Raw genomic sequence first — 22020 nt, 5'->3', positions numbered from 1 at the left:
CAGCAATGCTGATGGCATTGCTCTGGAGGAAAGAGAGCAGCTTTCTCTGTGGCATTGATCTGTACGCAGGCTGTCATGTTTGCCTTGCCTTGATGTCCTCCCGAGGACAGAGGTACTCACTTCCTTGGAATGGCAGTCAAGGGTGTGTTGTCAAGAGAGAACAGTCAATAAACATCCACCCTAGATTAAACAAAAGAAGTTGTTATGGACTATCCGGAAGAGGAAAGCAGTGTTTTCTCATGAGGTACTGTCCAACTTGCATAAATGTGATGCAACATATGTGCACTTAAGTCCCCACTACCTACACCTAAGACAATAGATGACCTTGCTCTTTTTCTCGGTCTGTTAGCACTGAAAACTGAGTCTTTTGCACTGTATTCTGAAGAAATGTACTCATAGTCTAAAGACCAGCATAGGTGACTACTTCAGTACAACTATTTCTTACACTTTTTTACTCAGAGTACTTAATAATATATTTCTTTCTCCCTTTTCATGATCTAATTACCTATATAACAAACTTCTTGTATATGTACAGAGACAATCTAGTATTACATTAATTTTCTTTACAATGATAGTTATACAGTATATATCAGCTAATCCTGAAGTCTAAGCTTTGTTTTGACCTGTGATTATTTCTGTGTACGCCTAGCTTTATCTGTTTCATAACAGGAACTGCTTTTAAAAGGGTGGAAGTTGTCACAGTTCATAAGATCAAGCACAAGCATCACTCTTTGATGGGGTAGGGCCTTTCTGTTTCTCTGCCTATTCCTCGAAATGGAAGACTTTTAAGCCTACATGCAATGTGGAACGCAGAAAATCCTGGAGCCTTTGGCCTGCAACTATAAACATTTTCTTCTGATTTCTTCTCTGGACCATAAGACATTTCCTCATCTCATCTTATCTGAAGACAGATGTCTTATATCTCATACCTTAAAAAGAGGAACAACAAAGAAGGTAGTATTCTCTTAAATTCCTTTTATTTTTGTTATTTTATTTTTTGTTATTTCTCAACTTTTTTTACTGTGATGAGTAAAAGCTCTGGAGGAGCAGACTCAAAGTGGCTGTCAAGAAGACTTTTTTCCCAAAATGAAAGTGCTGACAGACAAAAGAACTATGTCATGAAAAATTTATAACCAAATTTCCCACAACAGAAAAGGGGCAAAACCACCTCACATATTAAATGCCAAATCTTCATGCATATCTGCTTCAGCACTGATTCAATGGCAAAACAACTTTCAAAATGTTTTATGGTCCAAAGCAGCTATAAAGTAGCTGCACTTGTCATTTTAGTAAACTAAAATCAGAATTATACTAATATTCAGTGAGGTGACAGCAATATATTATCCTGTCAAGCAGGAGATCTGATGTTGTAGGAATACATGGTAGGTTAGAGAGAGGAGCTGTATGAAGGATGCATTTAATTACCTAAATAATAATAACAGTAATGATAAACTATAAAACTAGTTTTACACACTAGAAAATACATAATAATATGTGGATATACATATTTATATTCATATAAGATTATATGTAAGCTTTCTGCCGAATATGAATGCATATTCCAAGCTAATGTCTCATCTTTCACATACCTGATGGCTCTTATTTGTATAAACGTATTTTTAAGATTAAAATAAACTGTAAAGTACTTTTAAAATTAAAATAAGCTGTAAACTGATAGGTTCATCACTGGATGCAAAATAGAAGGATAAGATGTGCTTATTGATCTTACAGTGAGCGTGAGTCATTAATATGATATGTCTGTAAAAACCAGCTATATCTGATAGTATGTATCAAACAAGATATTTTGAGTAGAAGTAAAAGCAGTACCAATACTGTTGTAGAACGTATTGGTGACACTAGTAACCATGTCCAATTCTGGTTACTCAGAGAGGTGTACTCAAATTGGAATGGGTGCAGAAGAGGGATGCTGAGGAGTTTAGGAAATAGGAGATGTCTCAGAAGACCACCAAATAGTTTGGGTTGATAGACCAAGAAAAAAAATGATTGCTGTATTTACAATTATTATCACATTAAAATTCTGAGAAAATCTTTTTCATGGAGATTACTGTTGGTAAACAAGAAGGTACAGAATGCAGCAAATAAAGCACTGCAATTTTGCATGTTGCCTAACATGAGAAAACAGACTTTAGTATAGCTTGGATATAATGGAACACACAAATCCCTTGGGAAAAAGAATAGTTCTTTTGTTTTTCTTGTTGGAGTTCAGTAAATATATGGAGGGACTTTATGGTGGGACTTCTTGTGGGATCTATCAAGCTTTCTTCAGATCTAGCTTATGGGTGATTTAAAAAAAGGTTATAAGAGAAGTTAGGTATTTTAACTGTCAATGCATTATTCCTAAACAGCTGGTGCTTCTAGTTACCACATCTTCCTAAATTTTGATGACTGTTTGACTAATCCTTTAGGTATGTACAAAAACTTAAGGTTCACGTCAATGACAGTAAATAATTTCTAAAATGAACATGTGTATAAGTTTTTTTTTTCAAACAATAACAAATTATAATGTTGAGTGCTTGTCTGTTGGTACATCATGAACTAAAGAAGCTGCACTCATGTAAACAAAAAATAACTATTTAAAGGTCTTGATTCTACAAGCACTTGTCCAAACTCTTTCCATAAGACTGCACATGGATTTGTACAGGTTCTGGAATTTTTTTTCATGTTATTTGATTATTACAAACTACAATGACATTAATATTTTTGAGTTATCCTCAAAAAAGAACAGTTTTAAAGAAAAAGGTTTAATTTTAGTCTTTAAAAGATTTATTCAGTTTATAATAACAAAACCTAAAATCTGTAATGAAAATCTTTTTGCAGTAAAGGTTCTGTCAGCTCTAGCATAGATGAAATGTCACCCCTCAGCCTAAAAATAATTATTTCTCTTTTTTTTTTTTTTTAAATTCAACATTCATGTATTGTTACAGAAGACTATATATGATAAAAAAAGAGCATTTTCTAGCAGGAAAATATTCTCCTGGTAAAATTTCCTCCAGCTTTAAAAGTGCTTTAAGTGACCAAGGAAGAGCAACAGTGAAGTGATTGCACATAAAATTCTGACAACTGCACTAACTACACTCATCCCCCCTGCCAAAAAAATAGAAAGAAGTATCTGATGCTAATTTCTTCAAGATATTTAAACTCTGATCCCATTTATAATAAGTTGTAGATAATGAGAGGAAAGGAGAGTCTTAAGTTTAGATTATCCATTCAACAGAACTATTAAGCACTAATTGCTGTATGTGATATTAAGTTTAGGCAGGAAACAACAATCCTATTGAAGGTTTCTAGCCCTTTATGTAACATGACAGGGGAATACTAAAACTTTCTTGGTTCCTTCTTGCCTCCATTTGATCATATGTAACTTCTGCAAATTATTCTAAAGGAAGACATATGCATTTTCTGTCTCCTCTCTTTAGATTATAAAACTAGTTTTTTTCCATAAGATACAGTAGTATGCAGAATATTTTTCATTTCCATAGAGTATTGGTAGAGTCATTCCTTCTCAAACAGAAAATAAAATTCAAGAGACAATCCTCTTATAAAGTAGAAAACAAAATAAAGCAGGGAATGGAACACTGCATTTTTATTTATATATATGAACCTATTTCCTTATATATCCATAATGTAGTCCCAGATGCTCTCTCTACTCATTAGTTCACCAATTTCTTGTAGGTACCACAACAGCTGGGTTTCTTCAGTCCTTGATGAATTTTGAAGAGACCACTGAGTTTACTGATCAGCTAATAAGGGCATTTCACAAGAAGAGTAAGACTGCAAAAAACCATAGTTCGTCTTACAGAAGAACATTATCAACATATTAAGGCTGACTATTCTGTGGAAAAGACACAAAAATTAGAAACTTTACCATACTGTTTACATAGATAGTTGTGCTGTTTTGAAATCAAATATTTTTGAGCTTGAAGTTTGAATATTGAAAGTTGGTTAGATTTTCCTTAAGGAGAAAGAAACTTTTTTTTCTCTATTGATGGACAACACTCTGAGTTCAAGTACAATGGAAAATAGGTTAAGATGTCTTTATATGAAGACATCTCCTATTGACTTAAAAATTCAGCCTGGAAAAATACAGAGTAGATATTTAAAATGTGCATAGCGCATGAAATTACCTCAAATTATGGGTAATGCATGCCTTGCAGAAATTATATCACTTATGCTTACACTAATTAAATGTTGATGTGTGAGCACTAAGTTGCAATGATGTTGTTAACTAATGTACATAAATATTCCATTTAAACTGTAATTGCACTTTGCCATAACTTAAAAGAATATATGCTCAACTGGGTGTATACCATTCTTATTTCTTTAAGGAACAGATTACAAACAGATTACAAACTTCAGACTCTCTGTAAAAACCATGCTTGAGTTTTATCTTTTAACTTACAGGGGAAAAAATGCTTTTGTCATGGAGTTTACAATATACAATCCTGTCACAAAAACTTACATATTACTCATTTGAAAGTGCAGCGGTGATATGCAGAGTAAAACAGTTCAGTCCACAATGTCCTAAATGTGAAGTGATGCAATGTAATTTAATGCAGAATTTACCTGCAGTAGACATTCACTGCATCGCATTTCTGTTGAAAAAACAGAGCTGTTCTTGCGGAAAATTGTAGTGTTCTACCCATTTGGAGAATATAAGATTTATGTTGGCCTAAAGTTAATGTTGTTTCACTTTTAACACTAGAAGTCTGGTGTCTGCTCTAAAACTGAGGTAGAGGAAAATTCAGAAATGTGTTGACCAAAATGATCTTTTTAACAAGTGCAGCTGTAGTGTCATGAAGCCACAGAGCAACACGCTCCTAGGAGAGACATCTCAAGTCATTGAAGCCTGACAATAGCCAGTTTGTAAAACAATTAGGTAATTTCTTTCAAAAAGTTGCTCTGTGAGCTAAGAGTAAAAGGAGTATTAGTATTCTTTATTGTGCATACAAGGACATATATTGACTTGTACTATGAAGAAAATGATCAGAGAAAACTATGCTCTTAAGAGGCAGTGCTAGCTGGGGCAACAACTGCTATTCAGCAATTACATTGAGAAAACCAATACTACTTGAGAGTGAAAATAAGATGGTTTTATATTCAGTGCTGGGAACTATGTGGAATTCAAGCTCCATCTTCAGTAAAAGATTGGGCTTGTTCTGCTTCAGTTCATGAAAATTTTTTTATTTAGTTAGTCTCTCACTGTACCCTTCTGTAAAAAATGTCCAACACGCAGCTAGACAAGTCCATAATACATTGGGTAAGCAATTTACTGATGGGCTGGGCTCAAAGGGATGTAGTAAACTGGATTGCATCAGTTTTGTGGCCAGTGAGTGGGGTCCCCTAGAGTTCACTTTTAGGGCCAATGCTCTTAAATGTTTGTGTAAATGTTCTGGATGCTGGAATCAAATGTCATAAAGTTTGAAAATGATACTAAACTAGGACACCCTAGAGGGTAGAGAGGCCTTACAAAGAGATCTGGACAGATTGCAAGCTAGGCAGTTGCCAACCATATGCAATTTAGCAAGAGCAAGTCCAGGATTCTCTGCCTGGGACAGAGTAATCCTGGTTATATGGGCAAACTGGGGGATGGGAGGCTGGACGCAGCACGACAGAAAGAGATCAGGGCGATTGGGTTGATGAAAATTGAGTATGAGTGAATTGTGTGCCCTGACAGCCAGGAGGGCTAACCGTGTCCTGCAGTGCATCAAGCACAGCATTGCCAGCCAGTCAAAGGAGCTGACTGTCCCACACTACACTGCACTTGTGCAGCCCCACCTCAAGTCCTGTGTGCGGCTGTGGGTGCCTCAATATAAGCAGGCCATCAGACTATTAGGGTGTGTCCAGAGGAGGGTGACCAAGATGGTGAAATGCCTTGAGGGCAAGAATTCCAAGGAGTGGCTGAAGTCACTTGGCTTGTTCAGCTTGGACAAGAGAAAGCTGAGGGGTGACTCCATCACAGACTACAACTTCCTCAAGGGAGGCAGCAGAGGAGGGGCTGCTAATCTACTCTCTCTGGTGCGCAGTGATACAACAGAAGGAAATGGAACGAATTTGCGTTAGGGAAGTTCGGATTGGACATTTTGAAAAGGTATTGCCATCTCTCCCTATCCAGAGAAGATGAAATAGAATGAGTCAGCCTCCAAAGAATCTAAGTGACATCACTGATATAGTTTAGAATGCATAAAAACTTTCAACAGGTGGGTGATGAAATGTTAAGATTCAGTTAAGTGTATTCATATAGCAGATATATTGACAAAAGACAATACATGGACTTCTTGAGCCTGAAAAGTTGTTACATATACAGCAGAAGAAACACTGAAGTCAAGAGACAAACCAGTGCAAGCCCTAAATCCGTCAGGGATATTGTGTCCCCAGTGGCTTGTGGGAATCTGTTTCAAAGCTCTTAGTAGATACATAACAACTAAAAGTCTGTTCTACCAGGAATTGAAACCTACTGTGGAGACATTTGGAAGACCAGAAAGAACAAAAAAACTGTTTTATCAAGAGGCACAATGCTACCATACATACAGTACATAAATTACTTGAAAATATTATCATAATTTACAGGTTTATAAATTCAGAGAACATGACAAAGCCTAAAAGACTCATGTTTCTACATTAGTCAGATCTCTTTTCCAGTCTATAAAGTGAGCCTTTAAACTTCCTGAGTTTTTTAGGCCTGGGTAATTTGGGTACTGCCTTCAATAACATTCACAAAATTTAACAGTGGACTTATTTTAAAAACAATCAACAAAACAAAAAGTCCAGCCGATCTTTACTAAGAAAGTCAATAAAGACTTTCTGCAGTCTGAGTTTTGATGAATCATCATATTTGGTCCTGATTTATCCAACCTGCTTCACCCACTTTAATAGGACATCTTTCCATGATGGAAAGCTCAAGTATTCCAATAAATTGCAAATATTTGGAGAAACTTGAAAATCAATTAGTAGTAAATCTCCTTCTAGGGGGAAAAGAGAAACAACATAGGAAAGAATGAATCTAACAATCCATGGGGAAGAAACTTCATCATGCAACATACTGCTGCTGCTGCAAACAACCAAGCAGCCTGACCAGCATCAGCACAGCACTGGAATTCCAGGCTTTGCTCCCTGATGGCTGAACAATCCTTCTTGTATTTTTACTTGGTCTGGTTTACTAATCATGTTGGTTTATTTCTCGAGTGGAATTTGTCTTTGACTTTTACTCCTGGGTGTGCTCAGAAGATGAGAAGGCAGCTGGAGCCTCAAAGCATTTTTCCCTCATAGCAACCATGTTGCATACTAATGTAATATAAAGACATTACCCAGCAGGTAGGTGGCAAGAAGCCAAATCTGTTTATTTCAAAGAAAGGTGCCTCCTTATAACCCCTCCGGAGGACATGTGACTGCCTGACCAATGACAGCACAGCACACACTGCCCATGTGCCTCAGTAGGCTGTCCAGGAACTTCAAGTCCCAGAATGCACCCCTTGCATTCCTGGGACACGCCCCCACATCTCACCCCCTCCAATTATTTAAGGCGAGTCACGAAAACAGTGCAATAACAACAGTGCAAATAATAGAGCATTACCTTATACAATTACCACAGCATCGCAGTGACCCAGCACACTGCTTACTCTGGTTCCTTAACAGCTTACATATCTACTGAAAATATTTTCCTTAATCTTTTAAACCTATTCATATTATCTTAAACCTTTATTTTCCTAAAGGGTATGGTGTAACTTGGAAAAACAGCTTTATTAACCTAAGCGTCTTGGTCCATCTGTGTAGTACCTATAAATTTATAACGTTTATTTTTCTCAGGGTTTATATAAACAGGAAAATTCAACTTTATTTCAAAAGCAAGCAAAACGTAGTTAACTAAATTCTCCTAATGTGACCGTGTGGCTGAGGTAGTGATACTCTTGTAAGGTGTTTGGTGTTTGAGGTGCTTTGTACATTCACATAACCCTTTTATTCACTCACACACACTCACACGGGCGGCCGCCACTCCACTCTTCACATACACACTCATGGGTTTTTGTATAAACTCTGCATTTTGCCACATTGGTCATCTTCAATTGAAAACCTGAAATGTAAACATCATTACCAAATGGTAAACATAACTGTGTTTTTAAACTCTGCATTACTCTGGTTCTTGCTGCTATGGGGGTGTACCTAGGTAAGGTCTAATATATCTGGAAGGAACCCATTTCATTTCTTTTCCTGTAGATACACATGCATAACCCCTCCCCCATGTCACAAGATCTACTGGTCCCATCCACTGTCCCAAAATTAGATCCTTTATCATGACTGGTTGTTTGGGAGAGGAGAATGCTCTGAAAACCATTCCAAGGCAATATGGGTAGCACCCAGTTCCAGAACCTGTACAGAACCTTGGTTCATAGTCTGCACCTCTTGTTCTCACTGTCCGGTATCAGGGTTTACCCATGTCACTGCAGCTTTCCTGGTCCGTCCTGATGCATCAGTAAAGACCGTGAGGCCTTTTACTGGTTGGTGTTTGCATCTGGTTGTGGCTTTTAAGGGCAAGTTACCCATTTCTGCCAGGTCTGTGTTTAGGGTAATGAACAGAAATGTCACCATCATAGCCTGCCAAGGCAGCCTGGAATCCTGCATCTTCGGCCAGCAGCCAATTGAAGCTGTCTTTCGTTGCTGGGATGTAGATGGTTGCAGGATCCTGTCCGTCCAGCTCCTGTAGATGTCCTCTGCCTTTAATGACAAACTTGGCAAACATTTCATTAGTGGTCCACACAGTTTTAGGGGGTGAAAGGGGCAGAAATAGCCACTCTAGGACCCTCAGTGGATCTTTTTCAGTTTGGTCCCACTGAAACAAGACTGCAAATAGCTGGAACCTGCTAGGAACAAGAGCAAGGCAGATTTGCAGTTCAGGATCTCTCCTTCTGCCTTGCCTGTTTTCGATTGCCTTGGAGCATGTCTCCAATGCCTGCTTTGCCTCTGCAGTCAGAGACCTGCTAGATGTTAAGTCTGAGTTACCCTTTAACAGTTCAAACAGAGGGTGTAGCTTCTCTGTGGTTAAGCCTAAGATAGGCCTTAACCAATTGATGGCTCCCAGAAGTTTTTGCAGTTTGTTTAAGGTTAAGGTATCTTTTATGTTGAGCTGAAGTGGCTGGGGAGAGATCTCCTGCTGCGTGATTCTCCATCCAAGGTAAGTCCAGGGCTGCGATCACTGGATTTTTTCTGGAGCGACCTGCAGTCCTGCATCTTGGACAGCATTGGTTAGAGCAGTAACAACAGACTGCAATTCATTCTCCGTGGCTGTGGCAATTAAAATGTCATCTATGTAATGGTAGATGATTACTGAAGGATAAAGCTTTCTGATAGGATGAATAGCTTTTGCCACAACGTTCTGGCATATGGTCGGACTGTTTCGCACCCCCTGAGGAAGAACAACCCAGTGGTATCTCTGCATGGGCTGTGCATTGTTCAGAGCGGGGATAGAAAAGGCAAACTGTGGAATACCCTCAGGGTGCAAAAAGATGGTAAAGAAGCAGTCCTTTAAATCAATTACCATTAACGGCTATCCTGCTGGAAGTAGAGCAGGTGAAGGCAGTCCAGGCTGCAATGCCCCCCTGTATTCTATTACTGAGTTAACTGCTCTTAAGTCATGCAACATTCTCCACCTGCCACTTTTCTTGGGGATACAAAACATGGGTGTATTCCAGGGACTCGCAGTTGGCACAACATGTCCTGCTTCAAGCTGCTTTTTTATAAGTTCTCTTAAATGAGCAAGCTGTTCCTTTTTTATGGGCCATTGATCAATCCAGATAGGCTCATCACTTTTCCAAACCAGTTTAATTTGTCCTTGGAATGGCTGTTCAATGGCCCCTACTGAAAAACCTGGTTGCCTGTAGGAGCAATTTGCATGACTGTGTCCAACTGCCCCAAGATATCCCTTCCCCCAAAACATGCATGGTATAGGAGCAACAAAAGGAGCTATCTTGGCCACTTGTCCCTCTGGCCCCAGCACTGTGCGTATTTAAGCACTCTGCCTGGGCCTTTGTGTACCCCCCACCCCCTGCATAGTTGAGGCTGGGTAAACAATAGGCCAGTCAGGAGGCCATTCTGTGTCCTTTATGATGGTAACATTGGCCCCTGTGTCCACCAAGCCTGTGAATCTGTGCCCATCTATTTGGCACATCATCTCAGGCTGTGTTGTTGTAATGGCTCTTGCCCAATAGATTTGTGGCTCGCCTGTGCTTCCAAAAGTCCCTGAGCCCCTCTCCCCCTCCCCAGCAGGAGATGTGTTGAAAAAAGGGATTAGTTGGGCAATTTTTTGTCCTTTAGGTATGTGACAGGGGGGTACTGGGGTCCATGCCATGATTTGAATCTCACTGTGGGAGTCTGAGTCTATTACTCCAGGTAGAACAAACAAGTCCATCATAGTGCTTGATGATCTCCCTATTAACAGTGCATGTACCCCTGGGGTCAACAGTCCCCAAACCCCTGTAGGAATTAACACTACAGCAGTAGATGTTATAGTTACTGGTTCTCTGCTGGATAAATCCAGCCCAGCGCTGGCTGTGGTGGAGAGGCGCAGATCACCAGCCTGTTTTCCTGAGCCAAATTTGTTTGTTGTGCCGGGGCGTGCGACCTTGCCCCCCATCTCCAGTTTCCCTGCTGTGAGGAGTTTTTTGACCCCTGCTTCCCTTGCTGACACTTGGCACACTGGTGTGGGGGTTTTCTTAGGGCAATTCCTTTGAAAATGATCAGCAGCACCACATCTGAAGCAACCACTTTTAGGTTTTGCCCCCTCCTGCACTCTCAGCTGCGCTCTTAAGGCTGTAACCAGAGAAGCAGTTTGGTGTTCGACCAACCCAACACCCTGGCAGGCTCAAACTATCTCAGCAATGCTGCAGTTTTCCCTTTTAGGGAGAGTTTGCAAAGCTCTTTTACAATCTGGGTTTGAGTTCTCATATGCCAGTTGCTTAAAAAACATTTCTCTAGCTTCGTGCTCAATTTGCTCAATTTACCTGTTTAAAGCAGCCTGCAGTCGATCAAGAAACTGAGAGAAGGGTTCAGTAGAACCTTGCAAAACCTTTGTGAAGGACAGATTACTGTCTCTGTCTGTACTTGGAAGTTTTCTCATAGCTCTCAAAGCCAGTTTTGCAATCACTTCATAAACTTCTCGGGGATAGCCTGTTTGTGAGCCTACTGTGGCAAAATCCCCTTCTCCTGTTAAGTGATTGCTTGTTATGCCTGCTTGTGGATTATTCGCATACACTGCACAATTCTCCCAGAAATCCGTCAACCAAATGCTGTACTGTGTATTTGTTAGGACCAGTTTCAGCAAAGTTTTCCAATCGTGTGGGGTAAAGACCTAAGTTGAACTCAACGTCTCCAAATATGCAAATGTATTAGCTGAGGAAACACCAGTTTCTCTTACTAACTGCCTCACTTCCTTTGTTACCTCATACAGCAGCAGTTGGAACTGAGAGGCCTGGTGTGGGCGGAATACAACTGGACATGCATGGATCACTTGCAAATCTCCCACCCGCATCGCTTCCTCGTGGCATCTACTCCACCAGTCGACCGATCTCCCTGCTCCTGCCCTCTTGCTCTCTCCCGGGGGGACCATCTCCGGTCCCTCTTCATCATCCTCTAGTGCCTCTCCACCTGTGGCCCTGGTATATTCGGTTCCCCATAGCTGTGTGGCAGAGAATGACTGACGTGGCGGGAAGGGACCTCCCCCCCACCATGCCTGCAACTGGAACCAGCTGGCAGCACGGCTGGAAGAGACAGGTCAGGTTCCGGTCTGTTTCACACGCAAGATGTCTGCGCCCGTCGCTGTTAATCTGCAGCTTGAGGGGGTGAATTTGCTGGGTTCCCTCCCCCACCGCTGTAACAGGGCCCCGCGCCTCACTCCTGTGGGCTGGATTTTCATGTTACAGTTCCCGTTCCCTCCTCATAATCCGTGCTTCTGCTAAGATCGGAATCTAACCCAACACTTAAATCACGAACATTCCCTGCCTGCCCACGCAGATCCTCCCCTGAATTTAAATCTGTTTGGGTTGCATGTGGTGTATTCCCCCCACTTTGTGTATGTCTATGTGGTGGATTTGGGCTGTGGTTAACAGCCTGGCTGGGAGTTTGTGTATTGGTGTGGGTTGGGTGTTCTGTTCGTCTTTGGGCTCTGTGTAATGCTTCCATGATGATTGACCAAGTAGGGATGCTGTTATTAGCTTGGGCGTTGCCTGCTCTGGATTTATCTCTCATGAGCTTTCCGAGTTTGTCCCAAATTTCTATATTTAGATTTTCCACCAATGGCAGTTTTGGTGCTAGAGATTTTATCCATTGCACAAGTTCTATTAACATTGCGTGTGTGGTTTGTACTTGATATGAACTTAACAAGAGGCACAGAGCCTGTGTCTTTGTTTCTGTAGAGTAGTTGTTTCCCATGTTGGGTTTTACCTTATCTGGCCGCTTTTGAGTTCCTCGTGTGTGTTTGCTTTGTTCGCAGCTTCTGAGATTTTACTTTCGATTTCAGCTCGGGCTGCAGCTTTTCATGGTCTCCGGCAACTCCAGTGTCTCGCTGTCTCTGCAGATGGCAGCTCCGGCGGCTGCAGTGGCGGCTCCGGCAGTGATTCCTGCTCCCTCTGTGGTGGCAGTTCGCGGCAGGTCCTGTGGAGTGGTCCCAGGCGGCAGTGGTGGTGGTGGCGGCAGTGGCAGCCTCGATCCGTCTTGTCTTGTTTTTTTTTTCTTCTCCTGGATCAGTGCCCCCTTTATCTTTTTTGAGCTCAGTTTTATGTTGGTATGTTGAAATTGTGTGAACAATTTCCCTTGCATTTCCGTGTGTTTTGCTTTGGCACAGTTTGGGTGTGATCAGTTAGTCAAAATGGCTACAAGAGTTGAAGTTAGAACAAAGGTGGATTCTTGCCAGATGCCAAGGAGGAGTTTTGGCAGGTGAATAAAGTTTTCTCATCTCCTATGACCACCTGTTGTGATCCAATTAGCAGTGGACAGCAAAGTATGTTTTCCTTATGTATCCAATGTAGTGTGAACAAGAACTGAGCATCATGAGCACTATATAAACTGTCTTTCTTCTAATAAAGCCGACATTTTGCCGACCATAATGGTCTGTGAGTGATCTGTTCTTGCCTCTCCACCGATAATTGGTGCCTGAAAAACAGGGACTCCAAATTCGTCAGTTCTCTGGGACGTAAGGCGAATAGAAGAGCCGAGGGAAGCAGCCGTTATATGTAGCACTGTCCCTGGTGCTGCGAAAAAAACCATGCACAGTGAAACTACAATCTCGCCTTGGCCAGGTGAGTCGGCTGGGAGGAGCATGGGGCCCGCACTATCCAAAGAGGAAAGAGCAGTGGAAAAGCTCCTCCAATCTATAGTCTCTCTAAGAGAGCCAGATTATGATGAAAAAACCCTTAAAGGGTTACTGGAATGGGCGAGAGCGAAGAAGCTAATTCCGACCGCTCAGGCCGCCTTTGAGGTATCTACTTGGGATACTATAAAGGAACAGTTATGGGACGAGATCTCTAAGGGATCAAAGGACACTAAAAAATACCCTGCAATTTGGCGTCTGGTAGTTGAATCGCTGGAAAAATATAATGCTATGAAGTGAGCATCTGCGGCTGCAGAGGCAGCTGTAAAGGCAACTCTCCAGGGAAACAGCGAGATTTTGGAGCAAATGTGTGTAGAGCAGTTTGTTTTCGGGGAGGTTTCGGTGCCTGCGCCTGCAAAGACGCGATTGGTAAAAGTTTTAAAAGCCACAGGTTTATCTTGGTTCAGCAGCGCGCCAGCGCTGGCAGAAAAAGTAGAGCCCACGTAGAGCAACGCTGGCGTTGCGCCATCGGCATACCCCCAGCTGGGCCTGCTGTGGGCGATGAGTCACCGACTGTTACTGCACATGCGCCGCCCGGAACAGAGCTGCTAAGAGCCTCCGTGTCACTAGATGGCGCTACATCGCTACCGCTTGGAACCATGTCATCTGAAATTACATCTGAAATTACATCATCATCAGTCGTCGCATCAGAACCCAGAAGTCCCTCCATGGAAACTGCAGCTGCTGTAGTCGGAGTTACCCCTGCAAGCATTGCCGTAGCAACTGGAGTTATTTCGGCAAGGACTGCCGCCTTGGCAAAACTGCTGCCGTCTTAGCGAGAGCTGCCGTTTTGGCAGAAGCCACCACCATTCAGACGGGAACCGGAACCCCTGCCGAAGCGATCATAGCTTCTCCACGGAGACCAGCTCTTACAGCTGAATCAGCCTTTGCTTTCGGTGCTGTGCCTGCATCAGTACTGCTGCGAGAGAAGGAAGAAAAACCTAATCGTGGTAATGCAAAAGAGCTATTTTCATCATTTCCATCCTCAAGCTTGTCTTCTGATGACAAGAGTTCGGACAATGGAAGCGAGAGGGCCACTATGCTTGCAAGAAAAGACCTTAAAAACACTTTATTGCTTCGCTTTCAAGAGCTTGAGTCTAAATTAGTAGAGAGACAGCTTGTTCAGCTGAATATAGCCTCCTCTAATGTTTCAGCTTTGATTGAGAATGAATCCTGGGAAGCTTTAGACTGGTGTCATAGTTTGAGATAGCCCCAAAATCCAATCCCCTAGCTCCATTCCCCCTCCCACATCTCAACCTAATGTGAGATGGGTTTTTCCAGACAAAACACACCAGACTCCAAATGGGGAAAAGGAATATATTACAATGACTGTACAAATAAATACCATATCACATTATACACACAATCACAACTATCTCTACCATGACATATAGTATTTACAATGGATCAGATCTCTTCTCTCCTCCAAATAAAAGTCCCGGAGGGAAAGAAGGAGAGATCCCTTCCAGTCTCTGAACAGCAGGAGTATCTTCCAAGGCAGCAGGTTCTCCTCATCTCATGCATGCAGCAGCTGTAACTGGATTGTTGTAGCTGGATCTCTTTTCAATACACACAAGGGGGTCTCCAAGCCCCTCGGCTCTCCTTCAACTCCAAGCGAAGGCCTCACCTGTGGACTGCCAGCAGGGACAAGACTCGCGTCACCACAGGTATATCACGAAATGCAGGGGCATCTTCGTGAAAGTCCCTTCCTCAGGGGATTCACCCCTGAGTCAGAACATCTTGGGCAGCATTCAGTTGCAAGCCTTCGCCTCAAGAGTTCTACCAGAGCTCCTGTGCTCTGTCTCAGGTTGCCAGGCTTGTCTGCAGCAGCGAGGGGGGGCCAAGGTCAACCCCCCCCGCATTCCATCTGGCCGTCCCGGTCCAGCTCCGGGACATCTTTTGAGCTTCTCAGCTCCTCTCTCTCTCTCCGGTGCTGCATGTCCAAAACTGTTCTCCAAAATAGGAGTCCATCTATTGCTCCTTTCTCGGAGGTCTCAAAGGAGTTTGGGGGAATCTGGTATCAGTCTTACCCCAAACTCTGTCTCTCTGCTGCTAGCTCTCTCTCTCTCCAAGAGTCCTTTCTGCGATACACGCCGTTTCTGCTGCTTGGTTCAGTTCTTATCTGTCCTGGCTCTCTGCCACTGTTTCTCTGGTCAGTGCCGGCTGCTGCTCTGCGCCCATGGAGAAAACATCTCCCGGCATAACTACAGGCACCTAGCTCAGCTTTATGCTGTTCCAGGTCCCTGCAAGCCCCCGCTGGGGGCTGGGGGCCAAAGCCCCCCTGTGGGGCTCTGAGGCCCTTCCTCGTGGCTCTACAACATAGAATCATAGAATCATAGAATCGATTGGGTTGGAAAAGACCTCCGAGATCATCGAGTCCAACTCTTGGTCCAAATCCAGTCCATTTACTAGATCATGGCACTCAGTGCCACGTCCAATCTGCGTTTAAAAATCTCCAGGGATGGTGAATCCACCACCTCTCTGGGCAGCCCATTCCAATGCCTGATTACTCTCTCTGTAAAGAATTTTCTCCTGATATCCAACTTAAATTTCCCCTGGCGGAGCTTAAGCCCGTGCCCCCTTGTCCTATTGCTGAGTGCCTGAGAGAAGAGACCAACCCCCACCTGGCTAGAACTTCCCTTCAGGTAGTTATAGACGGTGATGAGGTCACCTCTGAGCCTCCTCTTCTCCAGGCTAAACAACCCCAGCTCCCTCAGCCTCTCCCCATAGGACTTATGCTCCAGTCCCTTCACCAGCCTTGTTGCTCTTCTCTGGACCCGCTCCAGCACCTCAATATCCTTTCTGAACTGAGGGGCCCAGAACTGAACACAATACTCAAGGTGTGGCCTCACCAACGCAGAGTACAGGGGAAGGATCACTTCCCTGCTCCTGCTGGCCACGCTATTTTTGATACAGGACAAGATCCCATTGGCCTTCTTGGCCACCTGGGCACACTGTTGGCTCATGTTGAGCTTCCTGTCAATTAGTACCCCCAGGTCCCTTTCTGCCTGGCTGCTTTCCAGCCACTCTGTGCCCAGCCTGTAGCGCTGCAGGGGGTTGTTGTGGCCAAAGTGCAGGACCCGGCACTTGGCTTTATTGAACTTCATCCCATTGGAATCAGCCCATCTCTCAAGTCTATCCAGATCCCTCTGCAGAGCCCTCCTGCCTTCCAGCAGGTCGACACTCCCTCCCAGTTTGGTGTCATCAGCAAATTTGCTGATGATGGACTCAATCCCCTCATCTAAATCATCAATAAAGATATTAAACAGGACTGGACCCAACACAGACCCCTGGGGAACACCACTGGTGACCGGCTGCCAGCTGGATGCAGCTCCATTCACCAGCACTCTCTGGGCCCGACCCTCCAGCCAGCTCCTAATCCAGGAGAGGGTACACTTGTCCAAGCCATGGGCTACCAGCTTTTCCAGGAGTATATTATGGGAGACAGTGTCAAAGGCCTTGCTGAAGTCTAGATAGACCACATCCACAGCCTTCCCCTCATCCACCAGGTGGGTCACCTGATCGTAAAAAGAGATCAGGTTGGTCAGACAGGACCTGCCCCTCCTAAACCCGTGCTGGCTGGGTCTAATCCCTTGTCCATCCTGAAGGTGCTGTGTGATTGCACTCAGGATGATCTGCTCCATAACCCTGCCAGGCACCGAGGTCAGGCTGACAGGCCTGTAGTTGCCAGGGTCCTGCTTGCAGCCTTTTTTGTGGATTGGGGTGACATTCGCCAACCTCCAATCATCTGGGACCTTCCCAGAGAGCCAGGACTGTTGGAAGATGATGGAGAGCGGTTTGGCAAGCTCTTCTGCCAGCTCCCTCATCACCCTGGGATGGATCCCGTCTGGTCCCATAGACTTGTTAGGATCCAGCTGGCTCAGTAAGTTGCTAACTACATCCTCCTGGAATACAGGAGGGCTATTCAGCTCTCTGTCTCTGTCTATCTGCTCTAGAGGCCAGTTGTTCTGAGGGCCACCTGTCTTACTGCTAAAAACTGAGGCAAAGTAGGTGTTAAGTACCTCAGCCTTCTCCTCATCTTTGTTAACTATATTTCCCTCCAAGTCCAACAGAGAATTGAGGTTTTCCTTGCCCCTTATTTTGCTATTAATGTATTTATAAAAGGACTTTTTGTTATCCCTAACTGAATTAGCCAAATTAACTTCAAATTCCACTTTTCTTTCCCTAATTTTTTTCCTGCATGACCTAGCTCTCTTCGTAAATTCTTCATAAGTAGCCAGCCCTTTTTTCCACAGTCTGTAAACTTTCTTTTTGTCCCTGATTTCTTTCAGAACCTCTCTATTTAACCAAGCCGGCCGTCTTCCCCTCCGGCTGGCCTTTCGGCACACTGGAATAGCCTGTTCCTGTGCACTCAAAATTGCCTGTTTGAAGCATGCCCATCCCTCCTGGACCCCCTTGCCTTTAAGGGTTGTTTCCCAGGGTATGCCCTGAATTAGTTTTTTGAATAGGCCAAAATCTGCCCTCCGGAAGTCCAGAGTAGAAGTTTTAATGATGGCTCTCCTTACATCCCTGAGGATTGAAAATTCTATTATTTCGTGGTCACTATGCCCCAGGCGGCCTCCAACCACTACATCATCCACCAGCCCCTCTCTGTTTGTAAACAGTAGGTCTAGTGGGGCCTTACCCCTGGTAGGCTCATTTACCAGTTGATGAAGGAAATTATCCTCTATACACTCCAGGAACCTCCTTGACTGCCTCTTCTCTGCAGTATGAAGCTCCCAGCAGATATCCGGCAGGTTAAAGTCACCCATGAGCACAAGGGCTGGAGATTTTGAGACATCTGCCAGCTGCTTGTAGAACAATTCATCTCCTCCAACAACCCAAAACTACAACTCATCTCTTCTGGTGAGCTTGTGATATGTTTACATTTTTGCAGGAGCGCCCATTGGATAGAACTCGAAAACTTCCAGGGGTTTCCACCCCTTGGGGTCTACCACTTTTCTTAGCCTCTGGGGGAAAACAAAGTCCAAACCACTACAACTGGAAAATTTTAAAAGAAGTTAAAATAACTGTTACACAGTATGGCTTAAAGAGTGATTATACACGATTAGTACTGTGGCATCTTTTTGCTGCTCATTTGTTAACACCATATGATATTTGTATAATTATATCTGCGTTACTTTCTCCTTCTCAGCAGGTGCAATTTCTCAATGAATGGAGTGCCAGTTGTGCAGCAATGATTGCACAATCTAAGCAGAAAGGACACCCTCTCTTTGGAGTTACTGCTGACATGCTCATGGGTTTTGGTCAGTACAACAGTGTAAATTTGCAAACACAGTTTTCAAATGAGGTACTACAAACTAGTCAAAACTTAGCTTATAAGTCATTGTTTGCAGTAAGGGATGTAAGGACAAGACCCCCGTATTCTAAAATCAAGCAGGGACCTAATGAACCACATGATCAATTTATGAATCGTTTGCATCAAGCTATAAACTCAGATCCAGACATACATTGTGACATAAAAGAAAAGTTCATAGACTTGTTAGCTTATGACAATGCCAATGACAAAACAAAGTAAATATTAAGCACACCACAAAAGAGTGCTGACTCACTTAAATTTATAGAGACTGTGGAAAAGATGGTTGAGCAGAAAGGAACATTCTGTATAGCTGATGTAAAAAGTGCGGCAATAAGACCTTTTTTGTCTGTAGAGACTGACACTTCTTCAGAATCAGATACAAGTTCTGATGATGACGAAGAAGAAAATAATGCTGGAATTTAGAACGGATCAGCAACATTCCTGTCCATGCCTCTCCACTTTAAGATGTTTAATCTTGCATCTCTCAGCCGCTTGCTGAGATTGGACGCTTTTGAGAAGTCTAGGCTTTTTTTCGGTAAAAGCGTCCCAAGTTTTAAAACAAACTCGTTCTGGACACTACCGAGTTGCCTTGTTACAAGGCTTTTAAAACTAAATCCTAATGTAGGTTGTGGCCCTACGTGAAGGGCGCCATGTGTTGCACATTAGTGTAATATAAAGAAGACACTACCCAGCAGGTAGGTGTCAAGCAGCCAAATCTGTTTATTTCAAAGAAAGGTGCCTCCTTATAACCCCTCCGGAGGATATGTGACCGCCTGACCAATGACAGCACAGCACACACTGCCCATGTGCCTCAGTAGGCTGTCCAGGAACTTCAAGTCCCAGAATGCACCCCTTGCATTCCTGGGACACACCCCCACACAACCATATCAAAATTTAGGCCTTGATGTGAAATGCATAAAAAACAGAGTAGCAAAATGTAAAATGTTGACTCATGATGAGGAGCGTTCTGCACCATGTCTGGGTAAGTACAGAATTGAATGCTGATCTTCAGAAGCCTAACAGTTCAGCAGTGAAGCAGGACATAGCACTCTTCTTCAAGGACTAAGCTACTCCTGTTGTGTTCACACAACAAATTATTCTCTGGTTTTATCAACAAAAAAGAGAACAGATGGAGCCATGGTTAAACCTCCCATTTTCTCCCCTTCTGCTTCATTATTCCACATTAAGGTTGGCATCCAAGCTGGAAAAAAGGTTGGTACGGGAAGAAGCAGTCAAAACCTGGTGGGATGAGAGCTGTGACTGGGGTGCTCTGTTGGATGATTACAGGCTCTTCAGGAGGGATAGGCAGGGCAGAAGAGGTGGAGGGGTGGCACTGCATGTAATAGAAGGGTTATAATGTGTTATAGTCAATAGACCAGAGAAGTTTAATTTGAAAATATAAAAGAATTTATTAAAGGCAAATAAGCAAAACGGCTAGCCGGGCAACTGGAGGAAACCCCTGTTCCTGCCACGGTCCGCAAAGGCAACAGCAAAAACCCCATCTTTTATACCATTTTGCAACCACCTCCCCCTCAGTCTCATGTCAGTCAGTCATTGGTCCACGCTTCATGGGCTTCACGCTGCTTGGTCTCCGTTTCGCGCGTCCTTTCCACATTGGTTTCGATTTCGTGGGCCTTGACATTATTGGTTTTCATTTTGCGGGCTCCTGTCCTGTTGCTGAGGGAGGACAACTGCTGATTCTGTTAGGTGATAACCTGATAACCTTTTAGACCAGCCGTGTTAGAATCCCCTTACAGAGACAACAGTTTCGTTATCACAGTCCTTGGGGTTGACCTATAATACTTTTTCCTATGAGCATGTTTAAAACAGGCACTATAAAATAACGAGACATACCAATCAACTTGTCACTATAGCAAAACAATTCTTGTGGTTTGACATTTCATATACCCAGTCCAACAATATATGCTTGCGGTTTGACACCTCCGCAGCTTAAGTTCTTAGCAACTCTGGCTAAAGGTCAACTTCACTTTATTTAACACAACTTAATAAGTCCTATGCCTTTTATTTCATTAACACTTATTATAGACTATATTTAATAGTAAACCTGATTTGTTAAGCAAATTTTAATTCAGTTTTAATCAACTATTACAAATGTATGGAGGTCAGTTGAGAGCCTCTGGGTAAGAATCAAGGGGCAAACAAATAATGTGGATATCATCATGAAAGTCTGCTATAGACCCAGCCAGGACAATGATGCCAACGAATTATTCTTAGAGGAACTAAGGGACACTTCCAAGTCAACTACCCTTGTCCTTATGGAGAAATTCAAGTTTTCAGAAATCAACTGGGAGCATCACACAGCTGGTACAAACCTGGTCAGAAGATTCCTAAAAAACCTTAGCGACAACTTTGGGGAACAATTCCTAAGGGAGACGACTTGGAAGGATGCCCTTCTTGATCTGCTGCTTGTCAGCAGAGCAGATCTTTTGGGCCAAGTGGAGATTGGTGGCTGTCTTGGCCACAGTGATCATGAAGTGATCAAGTTTAAAAACTCTGTTGACAGGAGGAAAAGTGCCAAGAAAACTTCAATTCTGGACATGAGGAGAGCAGACTTCAGGCTGCTCAGGGAATTAGTAAGTAAGGTCCCCTGGCAAAGTGTATTTGTAGGTGCTCGGGTGTGGTGGTTTGGAAAAAACCTTTCCCCCTGGGGCTGGTAATAGTCTGTCCCAGAGGTGGTGTTTTTGATACAGGACCAATTAAAAACTTTGTGCGCCCTTGTGGAAATTACATACTCACAGAATCAGAAGAGAAGAGGTTAATTTTAACTGCATAGCTGAAGGAGAGGCAGCCGTGATTTGAAATGCCACGTGTGGCATGGGGCTGGGAGGCCTTTGCCCCCAGCTCCTGGCCGGGGGTAGGGGGCAGGAGCAGCACAGCCACTGAGTGAAGCCCCCCTGAAGCTGGTGACCGAGGGGGACCCCGAAAGATCGGGAAGACCCCCTGGGTTGCATCTTCTTTCCCCCCTGGCAGTGGGGGGGAGAGGAAAGCAGCGGCAGAAGCAAATATGGCATGGACCAGACCGAGAGACACAAGGATGTCCAACGGAAAGAGAGAGAGAGAGTCGGTTGAAATCAGTTCTAGGGTAAGGGCTAAACTAAAAGCCCTTAGAATTCTTTGACCCCAGGGAGGAGGAGTGGAAAGCCCCAAAGAAGTCTCCCCAGAGCTCGCCGGGGGCTGGAACCTTCACGGAGCAAGAGCAGGGGATGGAGACTTTAAACTTTAAACCTTTGCACTTTGTGCTGCAGACATGGTGACATGGGTGTTCCTCTGAAATTCACGGTAATACCCTCGGATAAGGTGGCCG

The 22020-nt window shown here is 43.5% G+C and overlaps 1 protein-coding gene across 2 annotated transcripts; it reads left to right on the top strand.

Moving 5' to 3' along the window:
• The first annotated feature begins 731 nt into the window (after nucleotides 1-731).
• LOC120322784 lies at nucleotides 732-13107 on the top strand. Of its 2 annotated transcripts, none has more exons than XM_039379030.1 (3): nucleotides 732-954; nucleotides 11459-11781; nucleotides 12527-13107. In XM_039379030.1, exons 1-3 carry the CDS (start codon nucleotides 912-914, stop codon nucleotides 12797-12799), a joined length of 639 nt encoding a protein of 212 aa, XP_039234964.1. In that variant the 5' UTR covers nucleotides 732-911; the 3' UTR covers nucleotides 12800-13107. The 2 variants fall into 2 exon arrangements, with proteins under 2 accessions (XP_039234964.1, XP_039234963.1); XM_039379029.1 differs by having other exon boundaries at nucleotides 12500-13107.
• Nucleotides 13108-22020: the final 8913 nt, after the last annotated feature.

The sequence above is a fragment of the Pipra filicauda genome, unplaced genomic scaffold, assembly GCF_003945595.2.
Source record: "Pipra filicauda isolate LSUMZ 115617 unplaced genomic scaffold, ASM394559v2 scaffold153_size1761393_pilon, whole genome shotgun sequence".
Taxonomy (NCBI): Eukaryota; Metazoa; Chordata; class Aves; order Passeriformes; family Pipridae; genus Pipra; species Pipra filicauda.
Note: the sequence above shows the minus strand (reverse complement) of the source record. Positions and strands in the feature narration are given on the sequence as shown.

Coding starts and splice junctions, on each gene's coding strand:
- LOC120322784 (XM_039379029.1), top strand. CDS start 912: ATGTCTTATATCTCATACCTTAAAAAGAGGAACAACAAAGAAG. Junction 955..11,458: donor AAAGAGGAACAACAAAGAAG/GTAGTATTCTCT, acceptor TACCTCATACAG/CAGCAGTTGGAACTGAGAGG. Junction 11,782..12,499: donor AGCACGGCTGGAAGAGACAG/GTCAGGTTCCGG, acceptor CTTTGTTCGCAG/CTTCTGAGATTTTACTTTCG.